Below are 23178 nucleotides of genomic sequence, written 5' to 3'. Positions count from 1 at the left end.
TATTACAGCTTTCATAATTTGTAATGTAAGCAAACCCAGGCTTATCCCTAGCAGGTGTACTCATATGATGCACCACTAAGGAGGGGAAATTTAGGCTAGGTATTAGGAAAAAGGTTTTTCCTGTGAGGGTGGTGAGACACTGGCACAGGTTGCCCAGGGAGGCTGTGGCTGCCCCATTCCTGGCAGTGTTCAAAGCCAGGTTGGATGAAGCCTTGAGCAACGTGGTCTAGTGGGGAGGTGTCCCTGCCCAGAGCAGGGGGGGTTGGGACTACATGATCTGTAAGGTCCATTCCAACCCCTAAAATTCTATGATTCTCTGATTACCACATTAAATCAAATCATTAATATTAAATCATAGTGAAGAGCAGCTGATCAAACTTGTGTCTCTGAGGACAGAGTTGAGGAGAAAAGTCATAAATTGGTCTTTCAAATCCTGTTTCATTATGCCTTTTCTAATTTAACAGTTAAACAGTGTTCAGTCTGGACTTAGAAAAAGTTTCATCATTGGTTGTGGAAACAAAAAGGTGTGTTGCTTTGAATTTAATTGGACTGGAAAGAGAATAACATGTAACATGTTAACACTGCTAAGCATCTCAGCAACATTCCACAGCACTTCTTAGCTTCTATCTTGGGCTGTTGTATAAATTCCAAATGCTGCTATTTTGTGCTTTGCAGGTATTCCACCATCCTCTGGTAAAAACCTCTGAGACTTCTTACTATTCTTACTGATTCCTTTTGACTCTATACAAATAACACACTGCATTTTGGTTTGGATGGATGTAGGCACTGCAGGCTCAGAGGCCTCTTTGCAGTGGAGGCAGAATTGCTAATAAAAAGCTTTGTTTCGTTGAAGGAACCATGAACTGTGAATCTTTCCATTCTTGAAAAGTACTCTAATTACAGGGTAAGAAGTAGTGAGATGATACTCAAAACACCTGTAAGCAGTAGGAATTTGTGAGTTGAAACTTTATTCACAATGATAAAAATAAACAGCATAGTGTTGATGGGGAGTTGATAATCTGATATCTTGTACAGTTGGGAGTCGGTGGGTGTTTTTTAAAACAAGGAAATACATGCAAATAAATATTAAATATAAGGTAAGATCCATGAAATTATAAAACTTAATAGCAGCAATGCTGGAAATAAAGTTTTCACTTGCTACAAACTCTATTTGCATTATGTCCAGGTGGATTTATAGACTCTTATTTAATGCTTCATGAAACAAGTTACCACAGTAAGTGAGCATGAAGCCAAAAGGCACAAGAAATAACAATTCACACAGTTCATTTATTCCAGTGCTTTGTGTTTGTTTGCTTATTTCATGCTGCTCAAATAAATGCACATCACACATCTGGAAATAGAGATGGCATGAATGACAAAGGCTTGTAAAAGGTTTTACTGATGGAGATAAAGTATGATGGAGACATTGGCATGAGGCCTTGCTCAGTCTCTGAATACACAAATACTGTAATTCTGCTTTGGTGGTAATTACTTTCACTGAGTTCTTGGAGGGGATTTAAAAAGGTTTGAGGAAGTGAGAGCTTAATCAGAGAGGGGAAAAGAAATTCCCTCCACAATCCTCTGCTTGGCCAAGACTCCACTTTGTTACCTTCTTTTTCTCTTGTATTCAAACAAAGCCAAAGTTACCAAGATAAGTCTGACATATGGTGCTGGAGCTATTCTTGTGGGCCCAAAGCCCTGAGATCTCAAATGACTAGGACAGACAAGGAGAGCCTACTAACTTGAAAGCACATCAAGCTGTTCCAAGAATCTTGTGACAGCAACTAAGCACAGGGTTTTTTTTACCACACATCTCAGTACTCTCCATTCCTATGCCCATCCTCTTTCATGTGTTGCATACACTTTTTTTCCAGCAAAGTAGTGAGTTAAAACAGTTTTGTAACTTTTCGGTTGTCATAGCAAAACCATCATCTTGCTAACAGCTGGGTAAGCAGCAGAAACTTTTCCCCCCAAGTTTGCACGCAACTAAGCAGGGCCCTGGAAAACTAGTATCCACTCTTGAATATTAATGAGTGAAATTATTCCCTCCAGTGTGCATTATACTACAGCTGTAAATTTCATCTGTTGTCATGCTGTCTTTGCACCTACCAGTGACTTACTCGATCATTTTTTCTTAGTCAAAGCACTTCAGGGTAGATGTTAAATAGAAACATCCAAGCATACTCTTTGCATACAGGAAGCATAATTACATTGTAGGACAGCAATTAACATATGCATGTAGTAGTCAGGTATTGTATTGATGGCTACACACAGATGCTAGTTATTAAATTTACAGAAGAACCTGAGGTGTTTCATTCCAAGGTCAGCTCTGCAACTGGTGTTAGGGAGGGAAGGTCTATAAGTGGCCAACATGCTGAACATACATAAACCAGCCTGAGAACTGTGTTGGATTTCTACAAATATGTCTGACTTTCCCCCTGGAGCTCAGTTACAACCATTACAGCAGAAGAAGGTAACACATCCTCTCTAATTCAATTCTAACCTGATGATTACAAAACTAATCCATGCTGTTGGCAATTTTGGATTCTAATACAATGATTAAATAATCCCATGCAAAGCAATCTAGCTTCAGGCAGGGAAGATGCTGAATTACATCCCAGAATATCCAGTCCACTTGCTTGGCAATAGGTGATGTGAATGCAAGTGCAAAGAGACTTGAAAATAGGGGCAGGAGGGGTTTATTTCTGTGAGTAGTCTTAACTGCTATGCCATTGAAGTTACTAATTACAAGAAGTGTATGGGCAGGGATATTCTCAGAGCTAGTCTTTGGCACTTTGCCTCTTTGCTGTAAAGGAAGCCTGAGTAACAGCTGAGTAAAGATGTCTAAAGCTTTGTGATGCAATGGATCACGTCCTGCTTGTAAAGGTACCTCTGTTTTTTTCCCAGTAACTCTTGTAAACATCAGGTAGGGGAACACACTATGCAGATGCAGTCCCTGCAGTCACCCTCGCTGTTTTAAACAGGCAGACAAAAGCTGGTGGAGTTCAGGATACTGGTTTTGGGTTGTTTTGTTTTTGATCCCAGTGACGGGAAGCCGGCAGGCTCTGGAGGGGGACAGGGACAGACCCCGGGAAGGACGGGAGCTGTCCTTGGTCCCAGCGCGGGTACCTCGTGTCTGGAGGAGAAACCAAAGTGAGCCTACACTGCCAACTACCGAGTCTTTTCAGGGAGCTGAGGTCTCCTAAGACCAGCAGTGGCCAGAGGATGACTTCTGTGGGTTTGCACCCACATGAAGCAGAGTAAAGCTTAGACAAAAAATGTCCTCTTGAAGCACAATTCCATCCCTGTTAATGCCTGTATGCCCACCGGAGAGGCAGAGTACCACTTACAATGGAAAGGCTGTGCATTCAGGAGACATTTCCATCCATGTTAGTAGAGATAATGTGCACCTAACAGATTCTGGTTTTGGTTGGGGTTTTATTTTTACTTCAAGGGAAGCTTAAAATGAGCATTCACAAGTATTCACCACACTACTTGCTGTACATTGATAGACCTTCCGGATGCTGTTCCTCACCTGCCCAGAAAATAGGTTAGCATATTTTCAACTTTAACTCTGGGAAACTCCTATTACAAAATTGTTTCTTCCCTAAAACACAAGTCATGTCCTACTGAATTTTTCTAAAAATGGTAATGGCACCTTACCTTATCCCCATAAAAGTCTAAATGTATTTTTTGGCAATAATCATATTCTGTAGCCTTGTAATTTAATCAATAGATCACCCAGCTCGCCCACTCAACAGTAATAAGCCATTGACCCTGTGCTTTCAGACTGGATCAATGCTATGCTTAAGTTTTGGACACCTGGAGGCCTTGTGTGCAAGTAGGAAGAAACTCTTTTAACTTACTTTAGACGTGATCAATGTTTCCTCTGATGTGTTGATTACATTAGCAGATTGCTTTCCCTAGAAACCTTTGTCCAACAGCCTGCAGGCAATGAGCAGCATATGCTTAAGTTTCTTGCTGGAGATGGCATACTTAAGCCACTTGGCTTGGGTATTTAAAGGTTTTCAGGTATATTGTACAGTTCATTCTTCTCAGTCTGATTCACCTGCAGAAATCTCAACTGAATGTGGCCTGACAAGTGGCAGCATAGACACTACTGCCTACTGTACCTCCACTACTGATGCTGTTGGCTGGGCACTTCAGAGGTTTCATACTGCTGTCTCTCTGGACATACAAATGTTCCAATCTCCAGCGCTCCCAGCTTTTCCGAAATTCCATCTGAACCTAACAATTAAAAAAAAGGAAACAAAAGGAATGAACACAGAACCAATAATCTCTTTAAATGACTCTATTAGGAAAGAGCAAGGGAAAAATAAAGATACTGAGAAAACTTGGCAATGCTTCAGACTTGCAATATTATTGCTTCAAATTATCCAATTATCTCATTAGTCCCTTGTAGAGTATTTAAAATAATGATGGCATTCGTTTTTACTGGTAGAAACAAAGCTTTTTTATGCACCAGAAAAATCTTACCTTCATTATTTTACTCTAAATTGTATTCCCCTGCAATACTGATTGTACTCTATGCCCTACCAGTACTATCAATTAAGTTGATTTTGTTATCAGCCATGAAATGGCTGAAAAGACTGGCTGTCTGTTCAATACTGTCAACCACAGGTATTCTTAAGAGCTCTGCTGTAACTTCTGGTTTGATTTCAACATTATGTCCTAGATTGTTTTGATTCTTTGAATATTTATGTGGGTTTTTTCATTATACAGAAAAATGAAGATTTATTCAGAATTGAAAACAACAGTTAAAGACTGCACTTGTTCCCCTTTTTTTACATAGCAATTACAATATCTTGTTCCAGATTCTAGCTTTTTTTATGCTATGAAGTATGCTCATTTAGTCACAGGTTCTGAGTTAAACTGTGTAGCCTCTGTACTCACTTGAAAGTTTAGCCAGGGTTTTGTAACTGCTAAACAAGAACAAAATTGAGATCTTCCTGTGCCATGGGAAGAGTTCTTGCCACTTGACCAAAGAACCTCCATTAGCTTTTAACACATATGGCAGAGGACATAAAATTGAACACTTGTTACTCTACATAGAGGCAGGAGTGCAACTACAGCAATCAGTTCATTACAGTGTGTACTTCAGCCTGGAAACAGGTTCACTGTAGGTGGGTCACTCCAGTGAGCCTTCTCTGGAGAGATGCTTTTTGTTTCCTTTTAGGATCTGGTACTGACCACTAAGAGACTAAATCGGTTTATGGCAGTTTCAGCACAGGCTTGTCATCATACTCAGGCTGCTGAAACTTTCATACTCTGAGGGAAACTTCCTAGGGAACCAGCTGCTGTATATCTGTCTTCCCTGCTTGTTCACTGTGAAATACCAAATCTGGGAGGCAGCCTCAAACTAGGAGCAAAACCTTATATAACTAGTTGTCTTCCCTTGGTGGGTACCTCTAGCAGTGCTTGTCTGCTTTGGGCTACAACCTTTGTATTGAACACTGTCCTGGTGGGAACCAGCTGCATCTCTGTTTCTGACAACAGAATCTGTCCCTTCACTATCACAACCAAACGGGACAGAAGCAAAGATGCTGAGATGGAAGCTTGTATTTTGCCATGGTAAGGGGGGGGTTGTTGTGTCAAAAAACTGCACAAAGACATCAGAGAAAGACTGTGTCTGGGATAGTGTGGCACAGATGAATGAGGGAGAACAGCCAGATAAAGACAGAAATGTAGGAACCATACTGTCTGCAGGAGAAGGATTGATTGTATTACCACCCCAGTACTTGGCATCTTTTGTAGGCATGAAAAACAGCTGGTTTAATAGGCAGCACTGCGAAAAAGCAGTTGTAGACATTTATAGGCAAATCCTGAATGAAAGCATGAATGTACTGAATGACAGAGTAAGTCAATGAGCAATAGGAATAAGTACCTTTAAGTCAGCTGAAGGGAGGAAATGAATCTTCACTGTCTGGATATGACAGGCTGTATGATACAAATAGTCTGCGAGATTGAGATAAAGTGAATGGAAAACCTGAACAAAAGACTATAGGAATGATCTTAGGAATGGATCTGAATGACAGAATATCGGTTTTCTCTCCAGAAGCTAGGAAAAGCGTAGAGAGCAGCTCTACTGTCTGTGTTGAACTGCGCTTTTGCGTAGGAAAAGCGTAGAGAGCAGCTCTACTATCTGTGTTGAACTGAGCTTTTGCATAGATGGCTGTGAATGTATGACCAAGGGAATAGGTTAAGGTTTATTTTGCAAAGAGGCAGTTCTTGAGCACAGAAGTAGATCTACAGATCTTTCAGCAAAATAATTGTCCTAGTAAGTTCCATGTGCTGATAAGACTCCCCAGAAATAAGGTATACAGAGAAAAGGAAACCAAGAACAAAGCTCTCATGATGTGCTGATTTTGGCTGGGGTAGAGTTAACTTTCTTCACAGCAGCTAGTATTGGGCTGCATTTTGGATTTGTGCTGGAAACAGCGTTGATAATATAGAGATGCTTTGGTTATTTCTGAGCAGTAGTTACACAGTGCCAAGTCCTTTTCTGCTTCTCATCCTCCCCCGACAGCAAGTAGGCTGGGGATGCACAAGAAGCTGGAAGGACACCTGTCTGCCAATGAGAAGTAGTGAGTGAATTCCATATTTTGCTTTGCTTTCATACACAGCTTTTGCTTTACCTGTTAAACTATCTTTATGTCAACCCACGAGTTGTCTCACTTTTATTCTCACAATTCTCTTCCCCATCCCACCAGAGGGTAGTGAGTGAATGGCTGTGTGGTCTTTAGTTGCTGGCTAGTGTTAAACCATGACACACGAGAAAGGGGAAGACCAATTTTTATAGAGTATTTTGAAAGAGAAAGGGAAGAGGTACGAGAACTTGAAAAAGATGGTCATGGAGGTTGAAGGTGGAGCAGACAGCAGCTGATTGAGCTTAATGTGGCTAATGGGGAAGGGTGTGGCAATGAATCTGGAATCTGATTACCAAGAAAAGTTAAATTTTGGCAAAAAATATCTCAACAAATCATAATGAAAGGAAAGTAGGTCTGAAATGGGATGGTATGGAGCTCGTGGAAGAGTTTAATGGTTAATCTGTATAATAAATTCAAAGAAATGAAAACTAACAGGGAGGATTGGGCAGTATTTCAAGAATTCAGGAGTCCTGGCATCAGTACAGATTCCTTAAATTAGAAGAGAGTGAACTGTACTTCCATTGTGCTAGGAAGGAGGCAAAAAGCAGAACCAAAACTACAGAGAATGAAACTGAACCATCTTAAACTAATTCTGATGGAAAAAGACAGCATCTATGTGGTTTACAATATTTATTATAGAAAGAAATACTAACTTCAGAAAAGCTGGTCATATTAAGCCTAGCTCATTTTGCAAAGAATGTTGGTGGTAACAGGCAATCTCATGAGACCCTGCTGTTGATTTCACAGCAAGCGAAAATTCAAATCTTTCAGGTGAAAGATGAACATATTCTAATGTTTTTCCCTAAGTAGACACATTACTATCACTTCTAACTTCACTTGATCTGGGCATCAGGATTTGCAAAGAGCTTTCTTTATGTATGGTCAAGGAAAAACAAAAGGAGTCTGAGTCACAGAAAAAAAAATAGACTACATTGTAAGCAAGGATAGTCTTCAGACACATACAGGCTATCAGAAGACAAGCAGTTTCTCATTTAGTTGTGGAAAAAAATTCTCATATAGTTTAGAAAAGCAATAGAACAAATGTTACCTAATCAAACTCTTTACATGAAATTGTTTTATGGATGCTGATGGCTGGGCTTGACAAAATCCTTCTCCCTTCTTTTAACAAGCAAGAGAATTCATCCTAGATTGTCTGTCAGCAAAACTGAGCATATTGTGGTTAGACTTTCTGAACTACATTACAAACATAAGAGAACTATAGTAACAGGAGATTTGGAAGATCTCTTAGAAACATAGGTAGGCTATTCCACAATAAGCTCCCTCAAATTAAACTAGCCTACCTGTTTCAGGGTTGTAACTGGGCTATTAGGTAACTTTGCCCTTATGGCAAGGTTATGCCATAGGAAATGAAGGAAATTATTGGGCATTACTCATGAGAGGCCTGGCTGCAGCTGTACACAGGTGCATGAGCAAATGCCAAAATGAATCAAAAGAAATACATGATACATCAGCAGACAGTGCTGCATTTCAGGATTCAAGTACACCTGTAAAGCTGTACACAAGGGATTTGAAACAAATATTCTCTAACTCATGCTTGAGCAAAGCCTGCTGCTACCCACCTCTGACTTTCGTAAGCAGTACAATTAACACATTCACTTAAACAAAATCTTACCCACAAGCTACAAAACTGAACAGTCTCCTGCAGGGCTTAATTCAGAATGCCTGCTGGTTTTCTGTTGACTCCAGCCTGGCCATAATGACACAAGCAGCACATTTTTCCACTGATTCTAATTCCCTGATAAGGCCTGTCTCTCAATAGGTGATCTTGAATTAACATGTAATGGTTAAAAGTAAATTTAGCATGAGTGTAAAACACATTGATGTGCATTTAATTTAATAATGCACTGCCAAAGGAGTAGCGTTTTCTTCCCTTGCAAATCTGGCTGCTGAATGAATGAAAAATAATAATAATCACTTGGAAGGTAACGAAAGATTCCTGCAATACTGCAACAGAATGGTACCCTTTCCCCCAACAGAACTGGGAGTCAGCAGAAGCCACAGATGATGGTACTTAGAATCAATTAACTAAAAGCCAAAGGTACATTTCTTCTGGGCCTGTGGGGGAGCTCACCACCCTGTAAGTTCAGTTTGAATGAGAGAGTGATGATGTCTTCAAGCAGCTGTGCCACAGGAAAACCAAATGAAACAAATCTGTACAGCATTGGTCATGAGGATTCTCCAACCTCACCCAACTAGCTGAGCTGAGTTCACAGAAAAAAACTTGCTCCACTCCCACGTTCACCAAAATGAGCAAATAAGAGACGGATTAAGAAGAGCAGCTATAATTCTTACTAAAAGAATTCCAGCAGTGCAAACGATACAATTGCAATCAAGACAATTTGCAAGATACCACAACTACAAATAGCGACACTAAATTATACTGCCTGAATTCCTTCCAACAGCATTTGTCTGAAGAGTTATCCTGTGTAGCTGTGAAGGGAAGGATCTGTAAAAAAAAGCAAAAGTCCTGAACAAGGACAATTTAGCAGTTCAAAACCATTTTCAATTTCCTTTTCCTATAGTGTATGCTGATAAGGCAAATTGGAACAAATAGTGTCTCTCTTACCTCATTATTGATGAAACAGTAGAGAATTGCAACCATCAGCCCCTGAAATCAACAAAACCCAGAAGAACAGTGAGCAGAGCAGTTCCCTCGCCTTGCCAAACAAACTTGCAGAGGGCTAGAGGCTCCACACTGGCATGTCCCTGATAAGACTGAAAGATGGAGACAATCTTTGGTCCCTGTCAGCTCTGAGGGCAGAGGAGAGGTTTGACCAAACTATGTCTCAAAGCGCACAATTTTAGGAAAAAGAAGTTGCTGTTTTCTTCAATCTTGTATTTTTTTCTAATGATTCCTTTCCCCTTCTTTTTCCTTACCTGGTTTCAAGTTATGAATGCTTCATAAGTGAGGAATTCACAGTGGTCTTAAATACAGTTCTGTGCTTGATAAACAGGGATTGAGTGGGTGTGCCAGGAAACTAAAAGAATAATTATTTCCTTAGACAAGGAGACTCTTTCAAATGGCCTTACCTAAGGCAACAGTTAAATAAAAATCACAGTAAGCCTACATCCTCCTCACATGCACTTACAGCTGTAGACAGTTACCTCTCACAACACAGATTTTCCAAGGAGTACCAAAAACACTGGCGAAAGCACAACATTTGCTTTCAGCAATGCCATTATACAATTAACAGGAAATCATGGACAATTTTATTATTGCCCTAAGGTGAACCATAGGAAGTAAATATTAATATGTGGCCAGGAATACCAGTTATGGTAGTAAATTTAACACACTGAAAATAAGAGTATATGACATTAACATCTAAGTTGGCTATTAAAAACTAGGCCTCATACTTTCCTTTCCACTGTCATAATCCTGTAACATCCAGTGAGAACTGAGAAATCTAAGGAACAGGGAACATGCAATGAATGAGAGAGAAAGCAGGTCCCCAAACAGCAGTTTAAAAATATCTTATGCACATGGGCACAGTGTGAGTGCTACCTGGAACGAAGCAAAGGAGAGTTCAGTAAAAAGCTTCACAAAGCGCAGCATCCCTCTGGCATGCTCATCAGTGATAAAGGCAAAGATGACCTCATGGGTCCCCAGCAGTGGGATCAGAGTCAACGTAGACTTGGCCAGCCTAGGATCACAAAAAAAAGAAAAAACCACAATGCCACTGAATAGATCAATGTTGATCCAAACGGTCACTGGGAGTCACCGTTTCTCCATTCTGCTTCTGACACACAACTTTGGTAAGTCACTGCACCACTTTGTGATGCAGGGTCCTCCTCCAGAGGCTGCAGAGGGAAAAAACAATCCTCAAAATAACCAAAGTAAGTTTCCACATGTTTTAACTGTTCCTACCACTTCACTGCAGACCATTTCTCTCTGAGAGCAAAGCTCTGTATCCAGCTACTGGCTGTATTTCACCTGGAAAATCTTCCAAACCCAGGCCAGAAGGCCATGTGTTTTCTTGTACCTGTGATGTCTTCCTGTGTATCCTTTTCTCCACCTATAAGTGGGAAAGATGACCAAAGCCTACCTTGTTCATGGCCTGAAAGAAATAATCTATCAATAATTGGAATATTTTAAAAATACCTTGGCAAAGGGAGTATTTGCTATTCCTTCCCATCTCTGTGGTGTGTTAAATCTTCAAAACATTGTAACTACCTGTAACTGCAGAACACCTTGTCAAAGCAATTATAATGTCTTGAAGTGAGTGATGGCTCCATGATTTAAATGGCAAGTTCAAAGACAAAGCTAGCAAAGGAAAAAAGACAAACCAACCTGAAATAAAACATATGTCACCTGTAAGAGAGCAATGCTCAGGGATACAGCCACAGGAAAACATACACCAGAATGATCATTAACTCTGTTTTGACAGACATGCATGCCAGCCATCCAACAGGATAATGAAAGATGCCTAAGCATCCCATGGGAGCTTCCTGAGCCACAGAACCTGTCAACATCTCACAACAACCTGTCTTGAGACAATTCTGTGCATAGAAAATCACTCAACTAGCACGGCTGTCAGTACTTAGTAGACTGTGTGTGCCTGAGGGCTACTGCCTGCTATTCCAAATCATGCAATCATTCAGCCTGGAAGGCACCTCTGGAAGTCTGGTCCAACTCCAGTTCACAGCAGGTTACTTAAGGCTGTGTCCAGTCAAATTCTAAATATCTCCAGGGTCCTCCACAGGCCCTCTGGGCCTCTATTCTAGCATTACACCACTCTCATTGTGAATTTATGTACACCTCTAACATGCAATTGGAATTTCTCTTGCTATACCTCACGTCTTATGCCCTTGTCCTTTCCCTATGTCTCTCTGAAAATACTCCAGCTCCATTTTCTGTATAACCACCATTAGCTGAAGATTGCAATTAAATCACTGCTTAGTCTTCCATTCTCTGAACTGAATAATCCCATTTTTCAGCACCTCCTCCTATTATACCTGTTCCAGCCCCTGAACTGGCTTGGTGCAAAATTGATGCAAGACCCACGGGGTTGGAGGCAAGGGACACATTGTCTTTCTTATACTGGGAAGCCTCAACGTGGACACCAGAAGCAGTCTCACAAGTGCTGAATGGAGAGGAGTGTTCACCTCCCTTGACATTCTGGCTATGCTCTTGCTTGTACAGCCCAGCATGCAGTCAGCCTATGCTGCCACAAGGGCACACTGCTGAACTACGTTCAACCTGCTGCCCTTCAGCATCCCTGAGTTTCCTGTAAAGTAGCATTCTTCTCAGTAAGTGCCCATTCTGTACTGCTGCATGGGGTTATCACACAGCAAATTCAAGGCTCCTGTCAGCCCATCCACTGTCTCGCCAACATCCTTGATACACAAAGGACCAAGGGATGGTGAATTAAAGCAGCTATTGAAATTCAACAGTTTACACATACAGGTAAGCAGAAATGCAACTCTCTAGTAGACCTTGGCACAACACTGCTTTGGAGAATAGGCAGCTTGTTTAAATAAACAGCTTACCAACAAACCTTGTGATGGAGGCTGTGCTCCACCACCACCTGCCTGAGATAAAGGTAGAAGCAGAAAGCTGATGCTGAGTTGGCTCTGCAGACACCGCCTGGGTAAAAACAGGGAGTTGTGTTGGTGTACAGCAATCCCTGAGCTTATTTAATGGAAGTTAATTGTTCTAGATGGGATATTGGATAGCCGTGCCTTAAATGGGAAGCCATGCAAAGTCCTATGAAAAGGGTTCCTGGGTAATTAGAATCTCCCTAAAGAAAATTCACGGGGAGAAGTTTCTCCACAACTCCAATCTTTCTGCAGAGAATATGAGTTTGCTGCCATACAAAGCGAGCTCACTCTCTTCTTTAAATGAATGGACAACAGGAGAGAGTTGAAAGAAAGACTGGCCTTAGAGCAAAACACTTTTGTTCTTTCTATACACAAACGTATCCAAGCTAGTGACTTTCTAGAGCACCTCAACTGGTCCTTGTTTAAAATAACCCATTCCAGCACAGTAGTTCTGTCTTTCCTTCACCCAAAATCTCTTCCAGTGTCTTTGAGCAGATAAGGGGGAGGGGTGGGGGTGGGAATTCTGATACAGGAATCTCTGATTACTGGTCTTGTTACCGTCAGAAGCATACAAATGAACTGAACTCTTTTCAGTAAAATACTTCTCCAAAGCTTCTAGCTATAACCACCAATGTCCAGACAGACCACCAAGGTTAAGTTTTCATCAGTGAAGAAGGCTCTGTTCCTGGGTAAATCCTTTCCTGATAAAGCCTGTCTGCTTACACAGCAGATTTTTGAACATGTAACATGGAGAAATGTATGAAGATGCACCTCTGAGAAATGGCTCAGTTGCATCAAGCCTTTGTGCTACTCGCAGAAGTAATAAGGGCAAAGGTATTCTCTCTTGACAGAGTAAATTTACAGTCAGATTTTTAAATGGCTTCAAGCCATAATAGCTGGAAAATCCCCCCCCTTCCATCACCACAATTTTTTTTCCTGGCAAATAGAGGTCACAGATATTAAAATAAAAGCTGAAAAAAGTAGGCATGAAAGCAAAGCGTACAGCTCATTAAAACAAGTCCTCTTCTCTGTTTTGAGCTCTAAACATGTATTAGGATTTCCAAAATTTCATGTGAGGAAAAGAAGGTAGGTAACATACAAGGCAGCCCTATAATGTGATGAGAATGCATCAAAATACATGCTGTCTAGCTTAGAAGGCTGCAGAATTGAAATACCCAATTTCAAAGTAGCTAAGTCCACACCCACTAGCAGTCCAACTACCACAGCATGTAGGTGGACACTGGTTAATTCAATAGCTAACTTGTTATTCCTGCATTGTTTTTCAGAGTGCAATACAAAAGTATTCTTCAAGATGCAGAAATGAAGGATGCAACCATGAATCTTAGCAAAGTGATTAAGTAACAGGAAAAATACAGACATGGATAGAGTGAAGTCTTCAAAACAAAAATTTGAACATTACTGTGATAGCCGACATTTCTCTTGAAACAACTCATGCATTCAAGATTGACAGTTTATCCCAATAACAACTGGGGAGAACAAGGAGCAAAACTCAAAATGAACCCTGTCATATCTTCCTTGAAGCAAGAGATTTTATTTCTATCATTCCTTTTTCTTTTTTTTTTTCCAAATTAAAATATTTCAGTTTGAAGGAACCTACAATGATCATCTAGTCCAACTACCTGATTAGTTCAGGGATGTCCAAAATTTAAAGCATGTAAGTAAGGGTACTGTCCAAATACTTCTTAAACAGGCTTGGGGCATTGACCACCTCTCTAGGAAGCCTGTTCCAGTGTTTGACCACCTTATTAGTAAAGAAATGCTTCCCAATGTCCAGCCTAATCCTCCCCTGGTGCAGCTTTGAACCATTCCCACACACCCTATCACTAGATACCAGGGAGAAGAGCTCAGGACCTCCCTCTCCACTTCTCCTCCTCAGGATGCTGTAGAGAGCAACAAAGTCACCACTCAGAACCCTTTTCTCCAAACTAGATAAGCCTAAAGTCCTCAGCCTCTCCTCACAGTACATTCCTTCCAGCCTTTGCACCAGCTTTGTTTCCCTCCTCTGGATGCTTTCAAGGACCTTGACATCCAGTACTTGCATATGCTGCAAGTATTTTAAAAATATGTGCTTATTTAATATTCATTCAGTCTAATGGTAGACTGTCAAGTGACAAATCTCAAGCCTTCTGTTTATCTGTAACACAGGCATAACACCTGCCCTAGCTTCATAGAGGCTTTTCTGGGGACTGACTGTCCAAGCAGTTATACCAGTGTGGGACACTACACCTGTGCATTACTCAAGAATCATTAACCACCTTTATCAATAACCCACTCCTTTCATGTTCTTCCTTATTTACTTCTATTTTGTTGGGCCTGAAAACTGTCGGACCACCATATGACATACCTGCATTTTATGTCAGTTTTGCACATCAAATTAGCTTGCAGTTTGGAGATGATGATGCATATAACTCTGATAAAGATGAGGAAATTTACCTGGAGAAATGAAAGAAGGATTTATATAATCATCAATAAACACACATGCATAAATACTTGAGAAAGCTCATCTGTGTCTCTGCATCTTGCTACTCTGCAGCTGGAGAATTTGTCACAGAATTCAACTCCTTGATAAAGAATTGTGCTCTAAATACATGTTGTGAATGCACAAGTGACCTTTGAAAACATAGGCACTTCATTAAACAAAGCAGGAGAGCCTACGTACTCTCTGGAGACAGAAACAATAAAGGTGTGGGTTGGCCCATTTGCCTTGTCTGGAGGTCTGAGACTGCCACAGTATTGTGACCACAGAATATGGCATTTCTACACAATGCCACATATTTTGTGGCTCTTTTGTAGCCCAGTACCTGAAATATTATCATCAGCCTCCCTGTTCTACCTGCCTTAGCTTTCTGCTCATGGGATTTAACTGGATTGCTGCAGCATGCTGTTCTGATATCATGTCCTGCCACTCCAACATGACAGCATCTGGCCCAATTATACAAACAAAGTGCTAGTCTGGAATTCCAGTAGCAGAAACCAATTTGGTTTCAAAAAAACACCTTTCTGAATGAAAATGTCAATAGCCTCAAAGGTTATTAGCCTCTGGACACACACAATGGCCGTGCAGGCATCTTTGTACTATATCATGTCCTGTTGGCACAGAAATCTGTCAGCTTGCAGCATGAGCCTCATACTCACCCCAATGGCAATGAGAATGGGCAGTCTGATGATCAACCAGTAATTCATGTTATAGTTTCTGGTCCAGCAACTAGGAAGATGACAAAAAGAAGACAAGAAGGAAAAGTTTCAGTACATTACTAAAATCTCCTGCTTCATTCTGTCACAGCAATGCAGATAGAAAACAGTATTAAGGACTAGGTACCAGGAAAGCACATCACGCTGACATGAAAACAGATGCAGTTGCTTCTTAGAAACACTGAATGCCTTGTACTATTGCAGCTATCATAATGCAACTCAATACTACTCACCAGCTTTTCTTGCCTACTAATGGCTAGCTCTCCTCCACAATTTGCTATGAATTATCATCCATTAATTGTGAAGATTTGCTCCATTAAAATCAAGGTCAAATTCAGCATGTGGCTGAAGGGAGAAGGGGAGAATCCTGTGTGGTTCCTAGCCTCCTCTTTCTGCACTATTATTTGTTATTTTTCAGTCTCCAATGTCAGATCATCTTATTTGCCTCTTCGTTAGTTCTTTATCCTACTACCTGCGATCATTTTTCTCATATCAATATTTAGATCAGTCATATAATTTTTGTATTTATTTTCAAAAAGGGACCACTAATTTCAACCAGAAGAAAGCAATTCAGGCAGTAAAATCCAGTTCCTTCAGTGCATATGCACAAGGTTTCAGGTCCAAAGGGAGTTTTAAAAGTTATAAATAAAATCAAAGATGGGAGCAATAGGTCCCAACTTTTGTTGACCTGAACCCTCTGCCAAGTAAGTAGCATACTGCAGGCAATATAATACTTCATTTTCCCCATGAGTCTCATTGTAGCATTTTTAATTCCTGTCTCCTTGAGCAATACTGAAGAAAATGACAAGAAAAGTGATGCCTGACAGCCACCATTTGGGATCACTGGTTTGAAGTGAACCTTACACTGAAGGGTTTGTACATCTAGTTCTTTTCAGTCCCACTCTGGCCTCACCCAGCCACCACCAACTGTCTGAGCACGATGGCCCAGGTGTTAGGGCAGTGCCCACATGCCACTTCACTTGTTGCTGCAGTGACAGCGTTCTTAATATTTCTATGAAATAACTTTGCTAGCCTCCTGCCATATTGCTCAGCATTACTCAAAAGCAACAGTCACCAGTAAAGCCAGCAGGTTTCTGAGCTATGCAGGCTGTGAAACAAACTAGGAAACAGCACTAGAGAAAACAAAGGTTCCTTCACAAAACAAGGCTCTCTTCATCTTCAAATCTGCCAAAACATGTTTATGCACAATTTTCCTTAATGTCTCTTATCAGACCTAGGAAACTCCACCTCGGGTGATGTTGGTGGAGATGAAACCCTCTCCAGCCTTGTAGTGGGACACTCAACTTCAGATAAAACAGCAAACCATGCAGCACATGTGGGAGGGATCTGTCCTACAACCACACTACCACATGTGCTCACATACTAGAGAGGAAATCATAGCAACTTGGCTGTGGCAGCTCCAAATTCTGTTGCAGGTACTGCAAGTCCAAGAAGGGCTTAGGACTTTTTTTTCTTTTCATTTCAGTTTAACACATATAACAAACATATTGTTGCCACCAGCAGCTCTACAACCTACAGTTCAATTGTATTTTAGATATTGGAGAAACAAGGTGTGCAGACTATGTGCAGTCAGTGTACCTGAGCTCAAATCTGCCTAACAGAAAAATTTCTTAATTGGTATACATGGCTGGGAATCAGCTTCATGGAGCCTTTGAAATTAATTTTATTTGAATCTCTCAAGACCAACAGGATAATAGGCAGGGCTGGAAGAGGAGGTCTAATTTTCTCACTAACCGCAGTAGATGCAGAGGCAATTAAAAATTTCTCTATAATAACAGAGGCTGAGAAATAATTCTTTACATTAACTCTACTACATTTCTGTGTGTGCTAATTTGCTTCTTATGGCACACAGCAATTTTAGCTACCTTGAAATTTATATAAATATGTGCAATAAAACCACCATTACAGGTCAATTAAAGTGTCATGGCTATTAAAGCATTCAGAATATAAAACTGATAGATCTGTACATGATTTCTTGCCCATTTGTGCTTTCTGGGATTGCTGCACTGATAAATACATCAACATCTATTGTATTTGGGATCTATCCCTGCAGTTTGCTCAGCACTACTCAGAAGATGCTTGGCAACTAATAGCCTCAGAGTCGTGAATGGAGAATTTGCCCAGTGAAACAAATGCTACTGGAAGGTTTCTGCCTTTGCTTACCAATCCAGTATTCTTTTTCTAAAATTGAAAACACTGATTTTTACTTTGAAAAGCTACAGGTGAATGGCTCCATTTTTAAAAAAAGGACTGTAGGCTGGCTGTTTTGTTCCCATACTTAATTGCAGACAAACAAAAATGTGTGCCAGCTTTTTAGGCACAGTCTAATAACTAAGTACAACAGCTTGCCTTTAATTTTATTTGTAATCCAGGCAAAATATTTTTCAATGGCTCACTTTTTAAAACAGCAGTATATACTTGCACATGTAAGGAAGAAATGAACCAGTGTGCAAGTAAGTCTTGCAGGCTTCAGTCCTTCATTCAGATGGGTACATTCACAGAACTGCCTCAAATTCCCAGCCCTGACCATATTTACTTTCAGTTATTCCTCATAACCAGGGAAGTAGTTAAATCACAAATGAAATTTACACCCCACTGCACATCCACGATGACAGTGCTATGGCAAACAGCATGAAAGATATCCCTGGCTGCTCCAGCAAATGCCTGCCCAAGGCACAGAAATCTTGCTTTTCAGAGCAGCTGCTGCACGTGGTTATTTATTGCTGTATTTTACAAATATTTAGACAAGATTTAGAAAATTCAATAAGGTGCAAAATTGCCCCTTTTAAGGTCTGCTGAAGGCAGTGAGTGACAGTTTTCCTTAATAGAAAACATAAATCAGCTCTGAGCACCACGCAATGTTGGAGGCTTAGCAGGAGCACTTTGAATACATTTTCTACATCAATGGGAAGATATGCCCATGGAACATCGCCTGTTCAGAGGCTCCATGTTCTCTATACCTATCGTGGTGATTTCAACAAAACTTGCAATACATCAGCACAGCCACAATCTTGCTACAGAACATTGTCGAGTCAAACTTGAAAAGGCAAGTCAGAAAATCCTAGTATTGCTTAAGCTGGAAAAGGCAGCTTTGACTGAACTGGTTCAGTACTGCGAAGAACACTGGAAAAAAAGCTGGTTCTTAATACTCACAAACACCAGAAAACAGTCTGGGGGTAGCTCTGACTACCCTGAATTTTCACATTGCAGCATCTCTCCAGCAAGGATTGTGTCTGGGTGAAGAAAGAAAAAAACAGGGGCGGGGGGGAAGGACCCTCTACGAAAGTGTTGTTTGTGTAGTTTGGAAACTAAGTAAGAGGAAAACCCATTAAATAGTAAACTTATAATAAAAAACCCACAAACTTTTATTTCATTGCAAAGAAAGCTACCCAAATATTTCCAGGCAGCCACTATCACTAAGAAGAGGAAGCCACTTTCCTCCCCCACTTTTTTTTTAAAAACCCCTAACAAACTACAATGCTATTTGGTACATACAGCATATACAAAGGTAATTTTTTAAAACAGCCATTATGGTAAAAATGGGGTTTGTGTTTTACAGCAGTCTGGTGCATGGCATAGTTGACTTCAGCAAGACTAATGTAAGCAGACAGAGAATATGCCTTTATCTTAAAAAGAATCTAAATAATGGAAGCTTAAACAAGAACAGGCAATCACTGCTAGGCATAAGCTAACCACTACAAATTGCAGACAGAATCCTGTGGGAGGTTGTTGCCTTCCTCTGAAACATAACTGCAAAGGCTACTGCCAAAGGCAGGTTGGGTATGATGACTTCTACTGTTGATACTGTAACTACAGAAAAACAAAACATACCTTTCCTTGACCTGCAAAAGGATAGATTCATTCAGACATGCAGAAAATTCTGATCAGAAAAAAACATATGCTCCTTTCTGAAATGTTATGCAAGACCTTCAGACAAAGCAGAAGCAATTATGTGAGGTTTCAGCACATTGCCAAAGCAAACCACACTGAACAGAAAGCAAACAATGACCTGCTGGTGCACACATATAGCACAAATGAGATAGCTAGAAAAATCGGAACTAAACCAACCCCTCATCTTCATAAAGGTACTTGACAGTTCCCCAGAGGATAACAAACAGCATTGGCACACCTGGGAAGAGAGGAGACAAGGTTGACACTGACATTGAGACTGGGAAAAGCAGAGAGCACAACCTCCCCACCACCACATAATGATAAGCAACATATTTAACTGGTGTCAGGGTTGCAGCTTCTATCCAGCACAGATGGTCATCAACAGTGGGAGTAGGCATTTAACCTATAAGTAACTAATAGATAAAACTCATTTTTCCTAGGCTCCCACCTAGTTCCTAACTGGCATGAAAAATGAACAGAATTGCCCTCGTACTTGGCATATACCTCTTCCATGGAAAGTTTCAGGGAGGGGCCAAGGGAATTAAATTTTTGGAAGCTCTACTAGCCTCTGTACTCACATTAGAGAGTGCAGTGCTCTGACCCAAACCTTTGCATCCAGATTTCTTGTTGTGGGTCACCTATTCTGTATTCAGGCAGAACCAAGCACACAGTGCCTGTTGGCATCGAGGCTGGAGCACACCCAGTCCCACACACCCCCAGTGGCAGAGGGGAGTGTGAGCTCACCTAGCAAGTGTGCTCAGGCCTCCCCCATAGAGAAGTCCCAAGTTTGGGCTGCAGTACTGGAGTGGATTTGAGCAGCTGCAGCAAAGATGCAGATGTACCTGGCTTTGTCTCAAAGGGCTTGGCCCTACCCTTACCTGACAGTGCATGTGCTTTGGTTGGTCAGTTTATCTAGGGTATAAAGGGAAGAGAGACAAGCTAAATAAATTGGCAGTCATTACCTGCTTTACAGTGTCAAAGGCTCTCAAATTAATTTCTTTCATTTATGAAATGCCTAGGTCATGAAAAATAATTTTAAAGTGCATCTACCAACCAACAGTCAGTACAGGGAATGTCAAGAAAGCGTACAAGGAAAGCAATTGAGGTTCAAAGAGCAGGATGAGGAATTTCTGCTTGAGGATGGATCAAAATGGTCTAATTATTCTGTGTACCTCCTTGGACAGTGCTGACACTGCGTGTGCATTGTATAGAAAGGGCAACATTCACTGTACTTCTTAAGATATAGAAAGGGCAACATTCACTGTACTTTGTTACTGCATTCTTAAGACCAACATGGTAAGAGACTATAGGAACATCAGGGTGCAGCACTAAGGACTGCACAAGGCAAATATACAGTTCCTGGCAGCAGAAGCCACAGGAATATCGGTGATCTCCTGCAGTCTGGATCCTGGCAGCAGAAGCCACAGGAATATCAGTGATCTCCTGCAGTCTGAATATCTCAAGCAGTATCTGTGATGTGCTTGAGATGTGCTAGTGGGTATTACCAGTAAAAACCTTTTCTATTACTGTACTGTAAATTCTATAGACACAGAAGAACAATATTTTCCTTAATCAATTAAAAAAGAGTGAATAAAAAGGAGCAAGTAAAAATACCAATAGTTAGAATAATAGCAAAGATAATGAATTGACTAGAGATTATCTGGGCAAGTGGTTGAACATGTTCCACGGATGCACCTGATACTTAGAATACACAGTATTTTGGGAGTAAGTTACTAAGAACTCTGTGCTGCTTTGATAGTGGCATAAAGAGAAAGAACAGGCTCAGTGCAAACCACTTTCAAACCAAATGAGCCTTTGATTCATAAAAACGAATTACAGTTTGAATTATTCCTTTCTTGACTTTGCTGAGAATTAGGACATCTTAATATGAAACTTATAGGACAAGACACCAACACTGAGAGCACAAAGGCTGTATGTCAGTGGATATATCATTTGATATATCAAGTGATAACAGTAATGATTTGTGGATATCTCCATCTCCTGGATACATCAGTAATCTCTCCACACTTAATCACATTATTTGACATTTGAATATGAATTTATATTTCAGAAGAGCCTAGCTAGACAGAGGATGGTATTACAGAACTTCATCAGCACTCTGATATGCAAATACCATACAAATTAATGCTAGACAGAGGATGGTATTACAGAACTGCATCAGCACTCTGATATGCAATTACCATACAAATTAACAGGCAGCACATGTGAAGTGACTTGTTCAACATCCTCTGGCCAGTCCCACTTGTGAAGCACACCACTGGTGTCTTGGCATTGCAACACCACCAGTCACATTATTTTCCATGCTAGCAATGCACATTTTAATCTGAGACACCAAGACCTAACAGTGCAATACATGCATATAAGGTTTGACTATCGGTGCAAATTCTACATGGATACCACCTGATATCTACCAAATTCACAAAGCCTTGTCCTGAGAAATGGGTGGCTCTGAAAAGTGTCTGGGACACACTTTCAGCTGATGGGAATGCATCCAGTTTTCCAAAGCCCTAGTAAAGATCTGAAAAGGAGACTGCCCCTAATCTACTTCAAGCCCGTAGAAGTCATTCACAGCAGCAAAAGAGCAAGTCTGCAAGAGTTGTAGTTTGCAAGGATCACTGAGACTCTTCAAAGTTTAATTTAAAATCTTGACACCTAATTATCCTGCATTAACTGGCACAAATGCACATATTATTCAAGTTACTTCACTCGGACAAGAGAAATCTGTCTGGTTTGAACAGGCAGTGGAAGTAAACTGTATACAACTCCTTGAATAAACACTACAGATGACTGTTTCATTAACAGAATCAGTGGTGTATTCCAGTCCTGGGCTCTCAACATACACCTCTTTCTCTTGCTGCTGCTATTCAAGGAATATCAGACATCTGAGGAAGAAAACCCACACCCCTTTACAGGATGTACTTATTTACAACATAGGCTGAACTCTTTTTGCTTTTTGTCATACAAAAAGCTCTGAAATTGATCTTTTCTGAGATTAACTAACCAGAAAGGTCTCTGAATTCTGGTAATGGTAATGTCTACTTTTGTCTGTACTGCACCACTGCTGAAGATGCCAGAAACTGCAACAGCCTGCTTGACTGCTGAAGATGCCAGAAACTGCAACAGCTTGCTCATAATAGCCTCTGCAATGGCACTTCATGCAGGCTGATAGCTGACCCAAAATCTTTGAACACTACATGGTGATTATGAAATCTGCCAAGTGCACTAGGAAATAAGCCTGCCAACAGCTCAGCTAATAAAGTTCAACTTCAAATGACTGGGCATCTGAATTATAGCCTGCAATAATAATATATATTATGGATGATGAAAAAGTAATGGAACTGCCAAATCAACACCTTAACACCTCACTGCATAAATAAGCAGCATGACCCACTTAGTTTCCCTCTAGCTTATATATATTCCACACCTGGCCAGGTGTCTGCACAGTAACAAAAAAAAGTTGGAAAATCAGGCGTTTTCCAGAATGACACAAGGATGGGGTAGGTAAGAGAAGAAGGCTGTGAGAAAATCTGCACAGGTTGGCATTTTCAGAATGCTCCACTGTCCCTAATGAGCACAGAGGCAATAAATTCATTGAGCTGCTAATGGAAGTTACCATGTCCTGATAGCAGAATGTAGAAATCAGTCTCTTCATTTGATGGGTCTGAGACATTTTGGTAACAGAACAGAAACACCTTTGGTAACAGAACAGCTTAGGTTTGTTCCAGAACCCACTAAGTCCCAGTTACCATGAAAGGTGTCACCAGGTGGTGCTATCCCATGCCATCGTCTTTCCTTACCTCCATGT

At 40.7% G+C, this 23178-nt stretch overlaps 1 protein-coding gene across 1 annotated transcript in view; it reads right to left on the bottom strand.

Moving 5' to 3' along the window:
* Nucleotides 1-4058: 4058 nt before the first annotated feature.
* GLP1R (glucagon-like peptide 1 receptor) overlaps nt 4059-23178 on the bottom strand; it is a 54877-nt gene continuing 35757 nt past the window's right edge. Inside the window, exons 7-12 of the mRNA XM_009073068.1 lie at nt 19530-19590; nt 15384-15453; nt 14593-14681; nt 10192-10330; nt 9256-9297; nt 4059-4248 (exon numbers count right to left, since the gene is read on the bottom strand). Of these exons, the coding sequence (XP_009071316.1) occupies nt 4081-4248; nt 9256-9297; nt 10192-10330; nt 14593-14681; nt 15384-15453; nt 19530-19590 (569 nt within the window). The 3' untranslated portion in view covers nt 4059-4080. The remainder of the gene's footprint in view (nt 4249-9255; nt 9298-10191; nt 10331-14592; nt 14682-15383; nt 15454-19529; nt 19591-23178) is intronic.

The sequence above is a fragment of the Acanthisitta chloris genome, unplaced genomic scaffold, assembly GCF_000695815.1.
Source record: "Acanthisitta chloris isolate BGI_N310 unplaced genomic scaffold, ASM69581v1 scaffold9234, whole genome shotgun sequence".
Lineage (NCBI taxonomy): Eukaryota > Metazoa > Chordata > Aves > Passeriformes > Acanthisittidae > Acanthisitta > Acanthisitta chloris.
The sequence above is the reverse complement of the archived record's forward strand: the minus strand, read 5'-3'. Positions and strand labels throughout refer to the sequence as shown.